This window comes from Nothoprocta perdicaria, unplaced genomic scaffold, assembly GCF_003342845.1.
Source record: "Nothoprocta perdicaria isolate Ctin4 unplaced genomic scaffold, notPer1 scaffold_213, whole genome shotgun sequence".
Classification (NCBI taxonomy): domain Eukaryota; kingdom Metazoa; phylum Chordata; class Aves; order Tinamiformes; family Tinamidae; genus Nothoprocta; species Nothoprocta perdicaria.
In genome coordinates this window covers 272,098-290,256 of record NW_020455350.1, presented here as the reverse complement: position 1 = coordinate 290,256, position 18,159 = coordinate 272,098, and the positions used below count along the sequence as shown (strand labels likewise).

The window sequence follows — 18,159 nt, the reverse complement described above, 5'->3', positions numbered from 1 at the left end:
ATTACCAACATAGCGTACATAGGCAGTAGTCCATGCCTGGGGATTTATTTCAGATCTACACTACCACTCCTAAGAGTCTTGGTTCCTATACTATAATGACTCATGTAATGGCCTGAATCCATTAGTGATGAAAACTTGGCTGCTGTTGAGCCATAAGGATCGGTTCTGAAGATATGACATGAATGTACCGCTGAAAGATGAAGGCCAGCCTATGTGTAATTAAATATCAAGAATACTTTATATGATTCATAAGGGCTTAGGAATAATATTGACTGTATTATCCTTGAAGTAGTTATCATAAGTAAGCTGGGGCAATGCAGTATTTCTGCCACATAGCTCTTGGATGGGACAGAGGATGTTTAAAAACTGTATTAACAACTGTAAAATTGTTACATCCTTGATCAAACAATTTCACTAAGACACTCCATGCACTTATGTATGTATGTCTGCTTGAGCAGGGGGGTTGGACTAGCTGATCTCTACAGGTCCCTTCCAACCTCAACCATTCTGTGATTCTGTAACTCCGAGTACAAGAGAAGACAACGGGCAGTCAAGGGCTGCATCAGCAACTTCTCTTCCAGGATTCTGATCTTTACAACTTTGGCTGTAGCTATTCCTAAAACAAAACACTTCACAAATAAGAGCAACTGACCTAGACAACAAAAGCAACCCTGTTATTGAAAAGTAAGCAGAAACTGACCCAAGAAAAATATTGTAGTGCACTTTACAAAAACAGAAGACTGTTGGAACATAGTTATTTTCTTCTTTAGATATTGGTATTACTAAACATGAGATTCTCTCTCACTGAGCTGGGCCATGCACTTTGCTACCTACAGCTTCAAGGTGCCAACACTGTAAATATAAGTCATAGCTGTAAATACTATATTATGACTAAATGATTTATTATGTTCTTGGACTGTTGCCCTGCTCACAACACAACAGTTTGATTCTACTTACTGACCAGCTGCTGACTAGCTATGATGCATCCCCCCCAAAATCCTAGGTCTATGTATCTCCCAGGTCAGGCAGAAGTCCCAACTTATCTCTATAATAACCCACCCCAAAAGCCCAGATGCAATCAAGGAAGGATTCACTCCCACCTGTGCTGATCCCACTGATTGCTGGATGGAAAATTTTTGGAGCTAAGATCCCCTTCTGTGTTTTTTATGTTGGCAATCTTACTAGGAGTCCTTTTGAATAATTAATAAAACATAATAAAACTAAAGGTTTTGCCAGAATTTGATGCTGTAGAATTGCACTGCTAGCATATATTGTAGTACTTATGTATGTATAAGCAGTTCAAAAAAACCCTGTATCAAAGCCAGCCAGCCCCGTATTAATCAGCACAAGCACAGCCAAGTGGCTAGTTGCTGAGAACGGCTCTAAGCTGTGCAGGACATCCAAGATCTGTACATAGTGAAACCACAATTTTTCCAAGTTTACTTGAAGTATCTTTTATTCATCAATATTGTGCTTCCTTGGGGGATCTGAAATTGCCACATCTGTGCTCCACATCGTCACCTCATGTTTAACTAAGGAATAAAGAGGCATGAGGCAGGCAGAAAATGGTACTCCTAGGTTCTGCATTAGGCGTCACCACAGCAGCCTCCAAAAAAAAATACGATGCTTCTGTTGCCCAAGGTGCAAATAAAATAAACTATGTTTTCCTCAGAATTGTCAAAAGCCACTTTTAAATGGATTTCCAGTGCTTTCCATAGGTTTTATACTTTTAAAACAGTGAAAGGGAAAATCCCTTTTTTGGCTAGTGAGTCTGTTTTTGATATTCACAGATGGAGAGAAATTATTTTGTAGTGCCACTTATAAGGAAAGTTAATCGCCAATAGAAGATTGTTTGAAAATATATTTAAATGCAGAGCACTATAATTTCCCTTATTTGGCTGCCACCAGCAATGCAACGGAAGAGGTGCAGAAGAGAGCAGGAAAAACAACTGAGAGATGGACATGCTGAGGTCTCTTTATCTGAAAACTGTGTGGTAATTGCCTTTCCTGCCCTGTGGCATACAGGATGCACTAATCTGGCATTCCATGAGTAAAGCAAAAAAGCATAATGCAAACCAAGAAGTGTCCAACTCTACACTACTGTTTTACCTTACTAAATTACTAAGACACAGCACTGTTGGCATCATCACAAAATATCACGGAGAGATTTCTATAAGGTCCAACCATCCTTGTCCTAGAGCTGAGTCTCATTTCCATCAGTGTAACTTGGCTGATTTCAACAGTTCTCTCTGACTGACTCCCTGCTACAAGGTCTGGTTCTCTTTGCTGACCAAGATCTTGTCCTTGGTTTGGACCCCAGATGAGCAGTTATAAGCCTTTCTTCCTCTTGTCCAGCTGCCTGTTGACATCTCCTATCTTGAAGACAGCCTTCAGAAACCCATGTCTGCCAAAATCAACAAGAATTTTGCCTCTGACTTTACTGGAGTTGTAAACTGTCTCTTTATCTTTTCTTCCTCCCTCTTCACCAACCACTGCAAGGAAGCAAAATCATCAGTATTCTTCTGCATAGCTCAGTTCCCAGACACCACCTTCTGTCAAACAAGGTTTTTTTTTTAATATTCTTAATTTACATTTGGGGGTTTTCCTCCATACTGTCCATACGGGCAGTGTCTGACCTCTTGAAAACCACATCCAGCTGTGAGCATGCGTTCCCTCTTTCTCCTAACAGCTGACCCCAAAGACAGCAAGCCTCTACTGTGAGCTGCAGGGAAGAACGTCCCACACTAGGCTCTACCTGCCACAGCTGCAGCTCTGCATCTGCTTTATACTCACTCATTCAGCATCCAGACTCAGCACTGCCCATAGTTTATGGTGGGGAAGCTGTACCAAGGACAAGAGTGAAATAAGTGCATTCAGGTGCACCTGACATCTAAGGTCCACATCAGCACACACACATACACAAATGCGGCATATTCTCACTAACTTATTATTTGCTGTTTAAAATCCATTGGCACCCTTGGTTCTCAAGCCTGTTACAAAAATTATCAGTACTGTTCCACACATACCGCAGTCTTCCTTGCAAAGAATGGGCAGCGGATGCCAGAATGGGATTAATAATAGTATGCAATACATAGTAATATAATATATGCAATAGTTAGCAATAAATTTATCCTTTACATTCATATGAAGTCACTAGCAGAGTGCAGGATTCACTTCTGCAGAAGGTAAATTCAGCTTCCATTGCATTCAATACAAGCTGTACCTATTTCTAGAAGAGGCGAGTGGTGTGCAGGGCTTTTGGTGGCCATCATTACAGCAAAATGAGAAAGGTGCAAAAGATGCAAAGGGAAATGGATGGAAAGAGGCAAAGGTGCAGCCCAAGGTGTAAATGCCAGGTTGCACTTGCTGCCAGCTGCTCTGCAGCACAGGCAAGAGAGAGGACAAATACCTACCGGGCTTAATTTCCAGCAGCTTCAGCCTGGAGTCCTCGGGGGGATGCAAACGCCTCTTTTTGCGCCAGCAGCGAGCCGGGTATGTGTAGAGCTGACCTGGGGCCAGGCCTGAAGATAAAAGGCAAAAAAATAAATAAAATCACTTTTCAGTTTGTAAACCACAAGCACTGTCTCTGGCATCTTTGTTTTTGCCCTCCCAGGATTCCCTTGTTGGTGGGTTCAATCCTGTAAATTGTGAGACAGAACTATGCACTCAAGGCATACAGTGCTCCAGAGGCTCCTCAGCACCTCATGGGATCAGGCCTACAGAGAATCTAGGTCTCACTCACACACGTCACTCTGCTCACTGAAACCAGAGCTTCACATAAATAATTTGTTTTTTCTTCAGGGTAAATAGAATTTCAGGCTCTCCTGGGTCACAGGAGCAATGCCTCTTCCATAGGCAAACAGGGCCCCTTGGGAGAGAAGAGATAAAGTTCCTACTTGCAAACTCCAGGGCCCCAGCTCAGGGAATTTGTGTCTCCTGAGCAGCAGGAAGCTAAGGTCCATTCGATCTGGTTATTTGGACTCTGGAATTTTGCTTAAATTCTCGGTTTTTATTTAAAGACAGATTCTTCTGGCTCATTGTTACCTTCCTCAAGCACATACCTTAAAGGAGGGAGGAGATACAGCAGTAATCTTTATCTTACAGCATGCTCTACTGTGGCCTTGCTGGCCTGGGTCTGAGCTGCTCCACCCCTCTTGGCAGACAGCCTTTCGCCAGGGCCAACCTCCTCTTTGCTCTCTGTCGTATTCAGAACACGTCAGGCTTCGCGATGGCATCAGTACGAGGGGAAATACTATGCCAAGTGCTACTGAGTATTGCCAGCTCCACCAGTTGCTCGTGACAGGCAGAAAAAGACACCCAGCAAGACCCATACATTTTGGAAGAAAGTCGCTCCTTCCTTTGCCTCTGCAGACCTCTCTATCCACCACTTGTGCATTGGCTTTTCCATCCTCCTACAGCTTCCTGCTGTTAAGGAGCAGGACTCGCCTTTGCAGACTCGCTGCCCTCAGAGAACAGCCCAGGCCACACAGGGACAGGCCAGGAGCGGTGCGGCCATCCCCGAAGCAGGAGCAGCTGTGGGCGCCTGGTCAGCATGGAGGCAGGCACAGGAAAGAACAGCAGGAAGGCCCAAGGGTTCTCAGGCTCGCTTCTGAAAGAGCCAGGAAAGGGCCCAGCCAAGGAACCGGACTGACTCCCTGAGCCAGATGAGGATAATGCAAAAAAGTAATATCCTATTGGGATATTTACTTGGGAAAAAAAATAAATAAAAGACAAAATTATTCACCTGCAGCTCTCAGTTTGAAGTATTTTGGCTGTTGGGAGTCAAACCCTTGGTGCAGCGCAGCCGCTTTCAGGCCCTGGTGCCTGAATCGAGCATCCACACAACACCCAGCCGGCAGACGGAGTGTTTGCAGGTCCTGGCTGCTCCGAGGCATGGAGCAGGGCTGCTCTGGACTGGGGCACCCTCGCTGTGCTGCTGCACACCTTGCTGGGTGTTACGCCCACCACAAAGCAAGATGCATTTCAGAGAGGGACAAATCCAACCCATGACTGGCTTGGGAATACAAACCTATGAATAATTACAACTTTTACAGTGCTTGACACACTTCTTCACAGCAATTTGCAAACATTAGCCACCGTGAACAATTGCTATTATGATGGGGTGGATTGTGCCTGCCTGGTGTGAGTCATTACAGAGGTGGAGGCAAAGGGCCTCACCCTTTTAGAGCTTGCTCGTAACACTGAGGTAGGGGGTTGCTAGACCAAAGCAGGGGGACAGAGAATCAACCCTCCATTGCACAGGCCTCTACAGTCCTTTGAACGAAACAAGCACCTTGGATTTGAACATTGCTCCCAGACAGGGAGGAACAAGGATTCGCTGCAGTCTGGGGGGAGTTTCTCTTGGTGTTGGTTCAATTATTGAGTATTTTTATATGAGTCATCAGTTCTGGATTCGGGAGGGGCAGTGGAACTCAGTCACAAAATGCTGAAAGCCACAAGGGAACCAAAGCAGGTATCCACCAAAGACAGAGGTGGGAAAGTGTCTTCCCTAGAGGCCTTCAGCCCATGCCAGACAGACCCCTAAGTTCCATAGACCTTCAACATGTACCCCTGTGCTCCTTAAGAAAGCTCTTCATTCCTGTCCCCAATATCCTTGCTCACAGACAGGACGCACCCAGGGAACTTAACCAGCGCCAAACCTTCCCTTGATGCAAATTCATCCCCATCTACCTTCAGCTCCCAACCCTGACCCCCATCCTGCACCGTGACGGCTCAAACCAAGCGCGGATCTTTGGTCACGTACACAGAGAAGAGGCAACAGGCAAAGAGCCTGTCCTGAGCCCTGGGAAGCTCCGCTGTGGATCCTGCAGTGCACATGGCCACTGTGCACACGTAGCTCCTGCTGCTTGCGCCCCTGGCACTGTTGTCTCTCCCGCTGGTGCCTTATAGGGCAACCAGAGAAGGTTCCAATCATTTGCTTATAGAGGAAATAGCAGAACCTGCAGTGAGTTATGTTGTTTATCTCATTAGTGTAGGAGAGTCATAACTCAAAGCTTGTGTGAAAGGCCGGGGGAGGAGGGGAGAGAGGGAGGGAGGGGGTTCTGTGCAGTATTGTGTGAAATTAACCCTGGACTGTTTATGGGGAGATGTGGTTTTCTGACTCCTGTAACAAAGAGGACAGCAAGAGGGCAGGTTACTATGCTGAAATTTGGACTCTCCTCTGCCTTTAAGCTCTCTGGAAGTGAGAAGAGGTCCTGGAGCTTTTCCACTTGCCTTTATACAGTTTTCCAGCTAGGGATGGTAAATGGCAGCGAGCACAGCGCACAAGCCAGACACCAGAGTGGGTGGCAGAGGATTTTCAGAGCCGTTCAGCACGGCGCAAGTGCGCTCGGAACCACCTAAAAACAGCCGTGCTGAGACTACAGAGGGATTCTTTGACCCACCATAATGGTACCACAAGAAATAGATGGTGCAAAGAGACCCAAGGGAGCACTAAATGGGCTAATAAAAATCAAGAGAGAGCAGAGCAAATATGGGGGAGGAGGGCTGCTTCATTTTGCACTGATTATTCTCATTCAAAATAACAAAGGAGTCAGATTTGGTCGCACAAGCAGATGCCAGAGGCTTGATTCCCTTCGGATTCCCCGTGAAGAATGTTCCACCATTAGCCCCACTGCAGCCCTGCAGCAGAAATGCTACGGATCACAGATAAGAAAAGAGAGATTCGCACAGAGAACTTGCTCTGGGTAGTCTAGAGAGCTGGTGACTAGAAAGGCCAAATATTTAGACCCCTTAACTCCTGTTTTGATGACTTAACACCTTATAAAGATTTCCCCTGTAAGTGCAGAGACAGCGGGGAGACCTACACAAGACTGCCTAGGTCTATTCTTGTAGCAGATGCTCCTCCCAAAACATTGTCCGTGCATAGAGTGGATGCATACTTGCCTGTGACGGAGTTCAAAAGAATAAAAATAGCAGCACCTTACTCACAGCCAGATGCTACAAGACCAGAAATTTCTTTAGTAAACAGATTATCAAATAAACAAAAAGCTTGTTTTGCCACAGCATAATCTCTTAGGAATGAGGAATTTTCATATGAGGAAAAAAAAAAAAGGAACAAAGGAACCTGTGAAAGGAGGGTTAGCCCGGAAACTCAGACAACTTCCAGCTCATAAACCACATTTAGCGGTCCCGGATTCCCCCATAGTTTTGGCAGCTGAAGTTTTCTTAGGGTATTTTTAGCCCTGGAGTGAGAGCCACCTGCTGCCTCTCACACCAGAAGTGGCTGAATTTTACTACAGAAAGCGTTTACTACAGCATTGTAAGACATAGACCTTATATCTACTTCAGGCATCTTAGGAATAGGGGCATTGCAAGGACCCTTTCCTCACTGCACTCCTGTGAAAGGGAGACGGAAGCTCCTACATAAGCACCTGTGTAGCTGCCACAACTGCTCTCTTAGCCTGTGACCAGGAGCCACACGTGCTCCTTACACCCCCTCTTGCAAACTGGCCACTTGGGGACACCACAGCAGCTGCCCCTTCCCAGGCCTGGAGGTGGTTGCTGCTTGTTACTGTTTTCAGTGTAGTTTACAGGGACTGGCATCTATTCATGCATACGTATGCACATCCTTCAGTGCCTATCCACTTAGCCCCCCATACTAAAAATCCCATATTCCTTCTGGATCCCATGAGTTCTGACTAACATCTCCAGTCTTTGAACTTGTGACCATCCTGTGCCTTCGAAACAAGGATTTCAGATGGATTTACTCTAACAAAGGAAAATTTGACCAAAGTCTGTAAAAAAAGTGGTGTTTTTTTCCCTTCACCTTATTGAGCTTTGTAATAGGCTTAGCAAAAGTTCTTTAGGACATATATAAAACATTTTCTACACTTAAGGAAATAGATGTTCCAGAGCTGATATCCAAATAATTTTTAAAGCAGAAACAGGAGTTGCATGTACATCTTCAATCAGCAGAACAACATTCATTCCAAGAGCTGCACTCCTCTGTATTTCACCTCTGCTGTATATTCTTCCCAAAATAATTTCTTATTTTTAGCATCCATCCAGGACATTCCCACCTCTGCCAGTCTACCCTGAAGATAACTCCAGTCCTGCTCAGGGTAGAGCATTTTGTCTTCTGCTCCAGGCTGGGATCAATAGCATTAACAGAGCCGCAGCGATGCAGCCTTAGAAACTACCATGTCAGGCAATCTCTTCTTTGGGCAGAGAGAGAATAATTAGGATCTGCTCTCTGCAGTTACCAAAGGAAATCCCCCCCAGGCAGAGAGGTTTAGGCCGCTTCTCCTCTGTGTGGCCTGTAGCAGCTTGGAGTTTCTATTAATTAAACCCCACGAGGGCTCCGGGGCCTGCCCTGCATCCACGCACACGCATACACAGACACGCTGCAACCAACCTGGTCCCCGGTGCCTCTTCTCCATCCAGATGTAGCAGTTGTTCTGAGCCACGCCGGTCTGCGAGTCCAGGAAGGGGAGGCGGACGCTCCTCTCGGCGCACAGGCGCGAGTTGTAGCTGCGGCAGTGCTCAATCGCCTCCTTGTAGAACTGGTCCCCGAGCCTGCCAAAGAGACAGGCCGGAGGTTGAGATGTGACATTCATTTAAAAAAGGATGAGGAGAAGTACTAGCTCTGAACGCATGACGAGCTTGTGGACACAAGGCCCTGCTGAAGCGGAGCACGCAGGAAGTGCCACCAGAAGGTCACAATCTCAGGGAGTCTTTTCACAGATCTGTTCAGTAGAGCTACAGCTACTGAATAAACTATAGATAAGCTAAATGGTGCCACCACACCGGCCCATGACCCAGGCTGAGGCAATGTGAACACCACGCTGACCCTGCTCTGTTGTTTCTCTTCCCCTGTAGTTTGTCCATCCCGGTCAGAAAATCAGCATTTTCAATCTGAGTTGTAACAACTGCAGCATATTTTGCACAACCATAATACTGACCAAGTTAGGAAGAATTTCCTTCCAGCATTTTTGATGTCAAGGAGCATAATAACAAGGGCAAAGGACATAATCTCCAATTTTGACTGATTCTTAGGCATAAAAACACCCACATCAGCATCTCAGGTCATGTCCGCAATGGTCAGAATGCACCATGTGCTCCCTTTACACTTCTGCAGCTTTGCAGTCACGTTTAAAGCACCAGAAGCCTCAGGATACAACAGCCACTGGTAGGATCCAACACAACAAATCTTCTGTTCTAAAGCCAAGCGGAAGGAACTATTCTAATGTCACTTATTTCATAAATATTTCTTCAAAAATTCTGTAGAATCTTCATCTCCCCTAGAAAAGAGTTTAAAACTCTGCCTGCTGGAGATTCCCAAATCCTCCATCCAATTTTTCTAAAGATGGAAAAGCACCAAAGCAGGACACAGGGCTGCCGCTGTGCAGGAGCCCTGCAGGGCGCATGGGCCGCAGAGCTCAACCTCGCTCTTGGTCAAGGTGAAGCAGGGCAAGGTCATCAGAAAGCAGGAGCAGCGCCACGCACAGCACCACTTGCTCCGACTCTCCTGTTCATTAGTGTGCAAACGGGGTATAACATGCACAGCGAGGGAGCTGAAGGGATGCATGTGCAGAGAGATAAAAGAGGCTCCCTTTCCTGTTCTCTTTTATTAGCTGTTTTCCCTGCTACCCTCTAGCATCAGGCACAATTGGCACTTCCACTGTATACTCCCTTTGTACACTTCTACACGTCAAACTGGGGCAAATTACTCTGTTTTCCCATTTGTGTCTTTTTTATTTTTTCGGAATAATTCACATCTTCTAAGTGACCCTTCACTTCTACCTTGTGACTTCCATGAGAGCCAGGCTCTTCTCTCTGGGCTTTATGGCCTGATAGCCTCTCACTGACAGGAGACAGTAGAAAGGTATATGGAAGAATAATGATGTTTTTTTTTTTAAGCACAGTAAAAAAAAATCACAGCAAAATAGAGACAGAGGAGTTTCCAGTTCCTCCTCCTCACTTCTGATAATCAAAACTTTATTTCCCCAAGTCTCAGGTTACCCAAGACTGGAGACATTATGCTTGATAGGCCTTGATGGACCCTTCTTTCATAAATGTATCCTACTGCCTCTTATACGCAGGTACCTTCTTGTGCCTAAACCACTGTGGGGCAGTGAGTTCCATGGATGAACCAGGTCTCCAAAGGAACAAGATATTTCCCTGAGCTTGTTTTAAGCACATCCCCAGGCTCCAGCAGATCTGCTGGAGGACTGTCCAAGTGCTTCCTGCAGCAGACTCTGTTTGCAGAGTGACTGTGGCATCTCGCAGCACTTTCCTTCCCCTGTCAGCTGTGGCCTCCTGGGCAGCTCTGCTGTGGATCTTAGCAAGGAGTGAAGGAGAGACATCCCTGGACCATGTGAGCGGTGACGAGATGAGCCATGGGCAGAGCATGACATACAAGGGGTGTCTCTGGACACAGGGTCCCCAGCAATGACCTCAATTCCCCTTTCTTCAGGAAAGGGGCTTGGGCAACAAATGGGAGCAGGGGAGAAAGGAAAAGATAAGCTGCACATACTGTGCGAAGAATGTGACTAGGACGAAAGGAAAGCTTATTAAAAGCTGTAATTAAACTTGTACACTTGTGTAATCAAAGTCAGTAACAAGGAGACTCCAGTTGATCAAAGATTAAGAGCTCTTCTGAAAACACTTGAGTTTCAGCAGAGCCAAGTCAGATTCCGCCTATGCCAAACCAGGGATGACCACTAACTCTAACAGCTCTGTGAGAGCAAAACGTCACCACGGCTCAGGTTTTCTCTATGCTAAAAAATTACTCCAACCAATGGAATAAGCACAGCACAAAGTGTCCCTTCTTAGCAAAAGAAATACCGTACATCTCAGCAAGCAAGATAGAAAACCTGGCTGGAGATGACATCAGTTTCCATCTTTTGGTAAGACTGAAGATAACCATAAATCTTTGAATATTAAACATTTGGCTTTAAGTGATACTGTCAGGTTATAAGATTAAAATTAAAATTTTCCTAAGAGGAAAAGAGGGGTTTGAGAGCCTAATATGTTTAATGACCAAAGAAGCTGCCAAGTTAGTGGGTCAAATTCAGACTTCAGAGTTTTGCAGGAGTTACGCTACTTGCAGTCCAGCCGTTTCATTACCTTTGTCTTAAGCATTTTAAATATGCATCTTTTGCCTTAAAAAGATAATAATTTAGAAGAAGTGGTCAGCCACCTCCTTACATTAAGAAGGTTTCCTTCTCACTCTTGGCTCCACCACAGCAGGCATGATCAAAAACCCACCTGCTGGTTATTTACTGGAAAGGTCACTACTCAAGTACTGGGACTTTGAAGCCTTGCCCTGACTTTAATTCTAAAGGAAAATTGTGATGAATAATAAAATATTGGGGAGTAAAGAAACTGTATTTCTTTATGTCAGTCATATTCCAGTGGAAAACAGCTTTCCTGAAATTACTTTTGGTTGGTTAGTTGGTTGGTCGGTTTTGCCATTAGTCCTCACTGGAGTGAATCTCACTTATTCTGAACTTCAGTTAATCGTTTTAAGGAACTTTAACTTGGAGGCATTTGTTTCTTTGTTTTCACGATGGAACCTGTGTATCCAAACACCAAATCTGAGCATATTATTCGTATCAGAGACAACAAAGTACAGCCCCATTTTGCTAGTCACTCTATAGCCACAGAAGTGGAATAGACTCCAGGCCTCTCCCAGAAGATTTTCTGTCTAACTGAAGAATAGACAAGGGTGGGAATAAAACTGGGCAGCAAATGAGTTGAAAAGAAACTCAAACGGATATATAGGAAAAATAATTTAGGTATGTGATCAAAAAAGCAGCTGTGTTGGGTCAGGCTTCTCTTTTACAACAGTTCACCCCAACTTGCCTTGCTCTGTGATGCAAGACAGGTTTCAGCCGTGGGCTGCAGGCTGTACCAAGGGGCTCACCATACAATCCCTCAGCAAACACAGGTATAGCTCCTGTGCGTCTTTCAGACTACAGCAACTGCTCAAGACTGCTTTCTGAAACTGGACAGCCACAGGTTGTAAATGCAGAGAAGAGGCTGACATAGCACAGAGCAGAAACAGACAGGAAGAGAAAATGGGCTCCAAATGCCTGCGGTGACGGCACCGTCRTAGTACAAAATAGGAAAGGAGCCAGAATAGGAAGAAAATATATATATATACACACATACACACACACACATATATTTATATGTATGTATATAATGTGCTGGATCATCTGAGTTTCACTGAGTGAGATATATGAAGAGAAAAAAAATATAACCAGACAACATTAGTAGTAAAATGTACACTATATGTCAGGAAGATTAATTATCTGATGTTGCATGTTTCAGAGTTTTCCCAAGCTGTGTTGCTATGGAAGAGCTACACTTCATCCCCCGGAATAATAGCTGTGAAAACTATGGGGATTTTCTGCATTATTTTCATGAAAAGTATGTATGACTCAGTGCGGCACCATGACTGACTGCAAGGGTCAACTCTTCCCGTCGGACATGAGAGTGAAAGGTCACACAGACTTGTCTAGATTGGTATTAATGATATAAAACCATCAGTGGATGCAGAGATTTCAAAGAAGCTGGGGAAAAAACAAGGAGCCGACAGGGATAACTGCTGGCCAAGGGAGGGTGACTGAAATAGCACTGAAAATAGTATGGCTGGAAATGCAGAATAGAGTTGTCAGCCCACTGCAAAGGGAACGCAGCCCCTGCGCACAGGGACAGAGATGAAATCCTGTGTGCTTGGGAGCAGCGGGAGAGGTAATGCTGCCGGGATACATGCAAGCTTTGCATTTACATTCCAGCCTGAGGACACTAAAATAAACCTGGTTCTGGCTGGCTAATAAAAGCTCTCTGGGTTGGGGGAAAAATAAAAAAAAGCAGCTTGTCTTATTGAAACCTCTGGTAGGCTGCACGTAGGCAGCCCCTTTCCAGAGAGGTATGTAGAGCCAGGAGGATTTGGGGGCTCGGTGGTGAGAGGGGGCAGTGTCAAAGCAAGGCCCGGCGGGGGCAGAGGATATGAGCGGTGAGCACCCTGCGGACCCTGGAGCGCAGCCAGGCCAGGGGGAACCGGACCCTGTGACTCTTACTAGGCCACGTCCTCTTAAATGTTGAGAAGTGAAGGTTTTCTGTGATACCAGGCATCAGATCAGCTAGTAGCAGAGCCAGGAACAAGCAGCCTTTTGCTCTCGGAGTCTCTCTGCCCGCTCTAATTAGACTCCAGGACTTCAGGGCAGACTGGGACTTACTACTTTTCTGCACGGTGCCTATTCCAACGACTCCTTTGTCCAGGCATGCCTTAAACCAAAAAACAGTAAGAACTGGCCTGGCTACACGTCAGCAACAACACCCGAAACCCCAGCTCTTCAGGGACAATTTCTTTTGCTCAGAATTTCCCTGCTTCCAAGGGATTCTCAGGGCATCTGGGAAGCAGCGGAGCAGCTTCCTCATGCTTCCTTCCAGCCCGTCCGGCAAAGCCCAGGCTACCTGTGTGCATGATAGCTCTTACCACAGCTCCAAAACAGGACGAGTTTAGGGCACCCTTCCTTCTCTGCCTATAGTATTTCAGGTTGGGCTTGAGGGAAGGAGAGCCCTCACTGGAGACATCCAAGAAGCCAAGTTCATCCCAGACTGCAGCCCCCCATGAACCTGGAAAGCTGCATAAGGAAGAGCTGGTCTTTGTTAGGTGCAGCTCTTTGATTTCCACCAGATCCTTTATATTTGAATCCAAATTGCTTCCAGCTTCAGGGGCCAGGTCCTTTTCTAGTCATTTCCCTCTAAAAACATGCTCACTGTACAACAGGGTGAGTACAGAGCTGATAGCATAGGAGGGGGGGACTAATCCCTTCATTTTCCTTCTGAAGTTTACCACAGTGGACAATGAGGAACTTGCTCTTCTCAAGACCACAAGTCTTCATTTACTACACTTGCAGGCTCTAGTCTTACATTTCAGATCATACAATATTGTAAGAAATAGTGATGGCAACTGAAAAAGACTTTTTAAACCCTAAACTGCCCTCCAGCACCAGTACCATCCAGTTTCAAACTGGGCGGAACAGAGATGTGTAGTAGTAAAGCAGTGACACTATGTTGCTTCAGAAGATACTCTAGACCTTCCGGTCTAAGTTTATGATGGAGCCTGGGCATGAAACAGCAGCTGAGCCCTGGCTCTTCTCCTGAGGTTAGACAGGACCTAGGCAATTATGCATCCTGAGCTCTCAGCTGCCTGTGACACTGCGGATCACCAGTACTGCTGCCCATGCCCGTGTCATGGCAAGCGCTGCGAGATCTACACCAAGGCAGCTCTGCTCGTTCCTTCCCAACAGGTCCCATGAGGCCTGTGACAGGCAGCTGCTCCTCCACGCCAAGAGCTGTGACACAAAGAATGCCACAGGGCTCAATTCTGCCACCACTTCTATTTAACATCTAAGCCAAACCTCCAGGGAAAATCATGAAGTGATGTGGGCACCAATGTCATTCGTTATATTGATGACACACAGCTTTATGTAACTTTTTCCCTCACTCAGACAGCACTATCCAAAACGTCTCAGTACTGGAAGCAAGGATATCATGGCTGGTAAGACTGAAGGAAGATGGCAGTGAAGCTAGCTGCAAGTGGGAGATGTTATTATGGACTGTGAGCTAATATTATCTATGATTCAAAGACAGATACTAACACAGGCAATCTAATAGGCATGGTCATCACAAGGGCCCTGCTCTCTCTGACTCCAGTCAGCATAATTCTGTTTTCAAGTGGAGATCTGGTGATGCTCCTGTGTGTTTTTCACATCCGGGCTGGGCTGCTATGACTGTCTACCTTAGATACCTTAGACTAGAGAAGCAGGACGCAAGGAAAACAGAGCTAGTTATGCAAAAATAGGGTACTCAACCTCGCACAAAGCAAGCCAAAACCACCAGTGCTCCATAGCCTGCACTTTTTGTCCACTCCGTTCTCCTGCTGCACCCTGAAATGCCACTACTTGTTTGCAAGGGACACGATGAGCTAAGTCCAGGTCACTTGAAAAGCTGCATTTCCTTTCTGGGCCCAGGATGGCAACTCCCACAGCATCTTCTCTCAAAAGGCATAAATTATTCTGCTTTGCTGTTCCTCAGATTACACTGCAAGATGCTAACACAACATCCATGAAGAGATCCAAGAAAAAGACAATTTAACAGCATATACAGGGATTTCAAACCACAGTCAGGCATTAACAGAGGGCTGACTGGGCCCCTCCTTTCTACCCTATAGGCAGCAACTAAATGCTACAATTATATACTCTTTGTGATTGCAGAGAGGAAGGCTAACTTAATTCAAAAGAAATACAGAATGGCTTCACTGATGTTGGGCGAGGCGTAATAAATTGCCCAAAATCCTACCACAAACTCTGAGGGCAAGCCAGAAAGTGCAGGAATGTGCAGATTCGGTTTTCTCATAATGCTCAATTGAGTTTGTCCCTGCACAACATCTTCTAATGATGTAAAGGGTGGGAATGTGAGCAAAGGCAAAGCAGGATTTCCAGGGGGGCTACAGGATGACTCAAGCTATCCAGGCTTTCATTTTTTTTTCTTGATGTAAGCACAGCAGCTTTATAAACACCCACAAACATGTACCTCTGTCTGTTCAAAACTCACCAAGAGCCAGAGTCGTTTGCACACCTACCTCTTTTCTATACGTATTGAACAATTCCCCTTGACACACAAAAAGAGGCCCATATAACTTTCGCTAGCAGAAGGCTTGGAAAAAAAAAACTGATAGCAGAATTATTTTACTAGTAGATACATATATATTTCAGACTACAAAGCTGTATACAGACATATGGACACATGGTGTTGCTGGAGTAGCGATAATCTAAGGATAAAAGCAAGGAGAGGTTTGTAAGGAAAGGGAATGCCTTTTCTTCGAAGATTTGATAGAGCTGGGACAAAACTGAGAAGCTTTCACACATTTGTTCAAAAATACTGTGCCAGGTGCAAAGACTATATGTAGTACAAGAGATTAGAAGCTGACAAGATCCTGAGTCAGCAACTGGCACAACCCAGACTTTACAGCAGTCAAGGAGATGCACTGAGCTGTGATTCTGCCAAAGGCCCAGTGAAAACACAGGTCACTGAAAGAGCAATGTGAGATTTTCCAGCATTCTTGTGTGGGCACCCAGCACTAGCATGTGCACTACATGTAGCAGGACAAAGGAATCCCCTTTTGCCAGGTATTTATCAGCAGAGATTTTCCCTGGTGGAGTGGAAATCCCTACCAGCTAAACTTCTCTGTGTTTGAATCATGTATGATGCTGAATCATAACAGCCTGGCCTTATGGAGTGAACTAAATTCATTACTCTGAAAAGTACCTTACCCTGCAATTACATCCAGTGTGAAACTACAGGTATTTCATATATAAAAAAATATGTCTCTAAAGAAAATTGACAAAAGGCATAGCTTACAATTTGGGGAAAATCTGTTTGATTAGCCCCATCCTCACAAGCACTGTGGAAGTACAACAGCTCTGCCAGCATTTCCATTTAAGAAAAGAGAGAGCAGTGTAAGGTAATGCTGCAGGAGAAGCATCGTGCCCCGTGACCAGGGAGCATCCCGCAGGCCAAAGCTGGCTTGGGAGCCAGGAGCTGCTGCCTCCTCTACGTGGGAGAAGGGAGCAGAGCGGGACGTGTTCCTTCCGCTGCGGCTGCGCGTGTCCCAACGCCGGGCCTGCAGGAACAGCCCCAGCTCTCTCCTCTTCTTCCTGCTGCCTATTTCCATGCAGAGATAACAGCAGCATTTTCCATGGCATACGCGAGGATGTTCCCAGAGACAGAGATTATATACAATTTCTATTAGACTTAGCACAGTGACCAATTAGATTAATCTCAGAGGCAGATTCTGTGGGGATATCTCAGAGCATCAATTCTTTCTCAGGCCAAGGGTTTCTGTTTTAAAGAGATGTGGCATCATCCAATTAAGTGAGGAGGTGTGCAAGGTAGTAACCTAGACCTTTTTTTGTATCTGAAGACAGCAGTCAGAATTCAGCTTGGTCCTAACCTCTCCAAAAGGTCGTGAATTCTCTCCAATTACTAAAAGTATGAACTAATGAAAACTTCAGCAACAATATTAGTTGGGACATGACAATATCCAAGAGATTTTTATATGTTTTTTTGAAGAAGACTCTCACGCTGCAGGGGCTTTGGGTCACCAGAAGTCTGCTTGCTGTAGTGTGCCATTCATGGCCCTTGCGCCAGCGTAGTCAAAAGCAATCTATCAATGCAGCCCTCTCAATCCTGATTTCCCACACTTGGCCTCAGCTTTGCATTCCTACATCCCGGAGAAAGGGGGAGTGGTAAAAATTACAATTTGTTGTCTGATGAAAGACCAGAAGCCAGTAAACTAGAGTTTTAAACATGACTCTCCCTTTGTAGCTTTAAAAGTTTGCCTGCAGAACAGGGGTTACACCCTGCCTTCACCTTGCTGCTAGCTCGTGGGGATTCCTGTGGGCACTCTCAGTCACGAACAGACACCCTCTGCTTGCTAACTGTAGCTGTGCTGGGTGAAAACACCACCCTCTTCCTCCCCACCCTGCTGCTTGTCTCCCACTGTTAACTGCTCCCACACCTCCCTCCAACAGTAACAACTGTGGGACTGCTCCCTGATCGACCTTGGCCACGGCCCCACAAGCAGCATGAGCAAAGCAGCAGAGAGTCGCTGCTCCGAGGAGCATCAAGCCTAACCTCCCTGCTGAAGCAGAGTCAGCCCAGTTGACCACAGCCATGTCCAGTTGGGTTTTGAATATTGCCAACGGTAGAGACTCCACCACCCACCTGGGCTACCTGTTCCAGGGTTCATCCACCCTCACAGGGCAGAAGAGTTTTCCTGTGTTCAGGTGGAATTTCCTTTGCTTCAGTTTGTGCTCATCGCCTGTTACCTTGTCCCAGGGCATCACTGAGAAGAGTTTGGCTTTGTCTTCTTTACACCCTCACATCAGATATTTATAAACACTGATGAGATCCCACTGAGCCTTCGCCTGTCCAGGCTGAACAGCCCAAGTTCTCTCAGCCTCTCATTGCATGACAGATGCCCCAGTCCCTTGGTGATCTCTGTGACTCTTTGCTGGACTTACTCCACTCTGCCCGTGTCTTTCCTGTACTGGGAGCTCAGAATTGGACCCAGGAATAGGGTCCAATAGGAATAGGAAAAAACCTATCCACAACATC

The 18,159-nt window shown here is 45.8% G+C and overlaps 1 protein-coding gene across 6 annotated transcripts in view; it reads right to left on the bottom strand.

The window, feature by feature from the left end:
• The window catches only part of DPF3 (double PHD fingers 3), a 161,875-nt gene that overhangs the window by 88,357 nt on the left and 55,359 nt on the right, over window positions 1-18,159 (bottom strand). For 4 of the 6 annotated variants that reach the window (XM_026038603.1, XM_026038605.1, XM_026038604.1 and 1 more), the window contains exons 1-2: window positions 8,378-8,460; window positions 3,414-3,521 (exon numbers count right to left, since the gene is read on the bottom strand). In XM_026038603.1, the coding sequence (XP_025894388.1) occupies window positions 3,414-3,521; window positions 8,378-8,402 (133 nt within the window). In that variant the 5' untranslated portion in view covers window positions 8,403-8,460. Of the gene's footprint in view, window positions 1-3,413; window positions 3,522-8,377; window positions 8,539-18,159 lie in introns of those variants that run through there. The other 2 variants (XM_026038608.1, XM_026038609.1) reach the window with 1 other exon arrangement.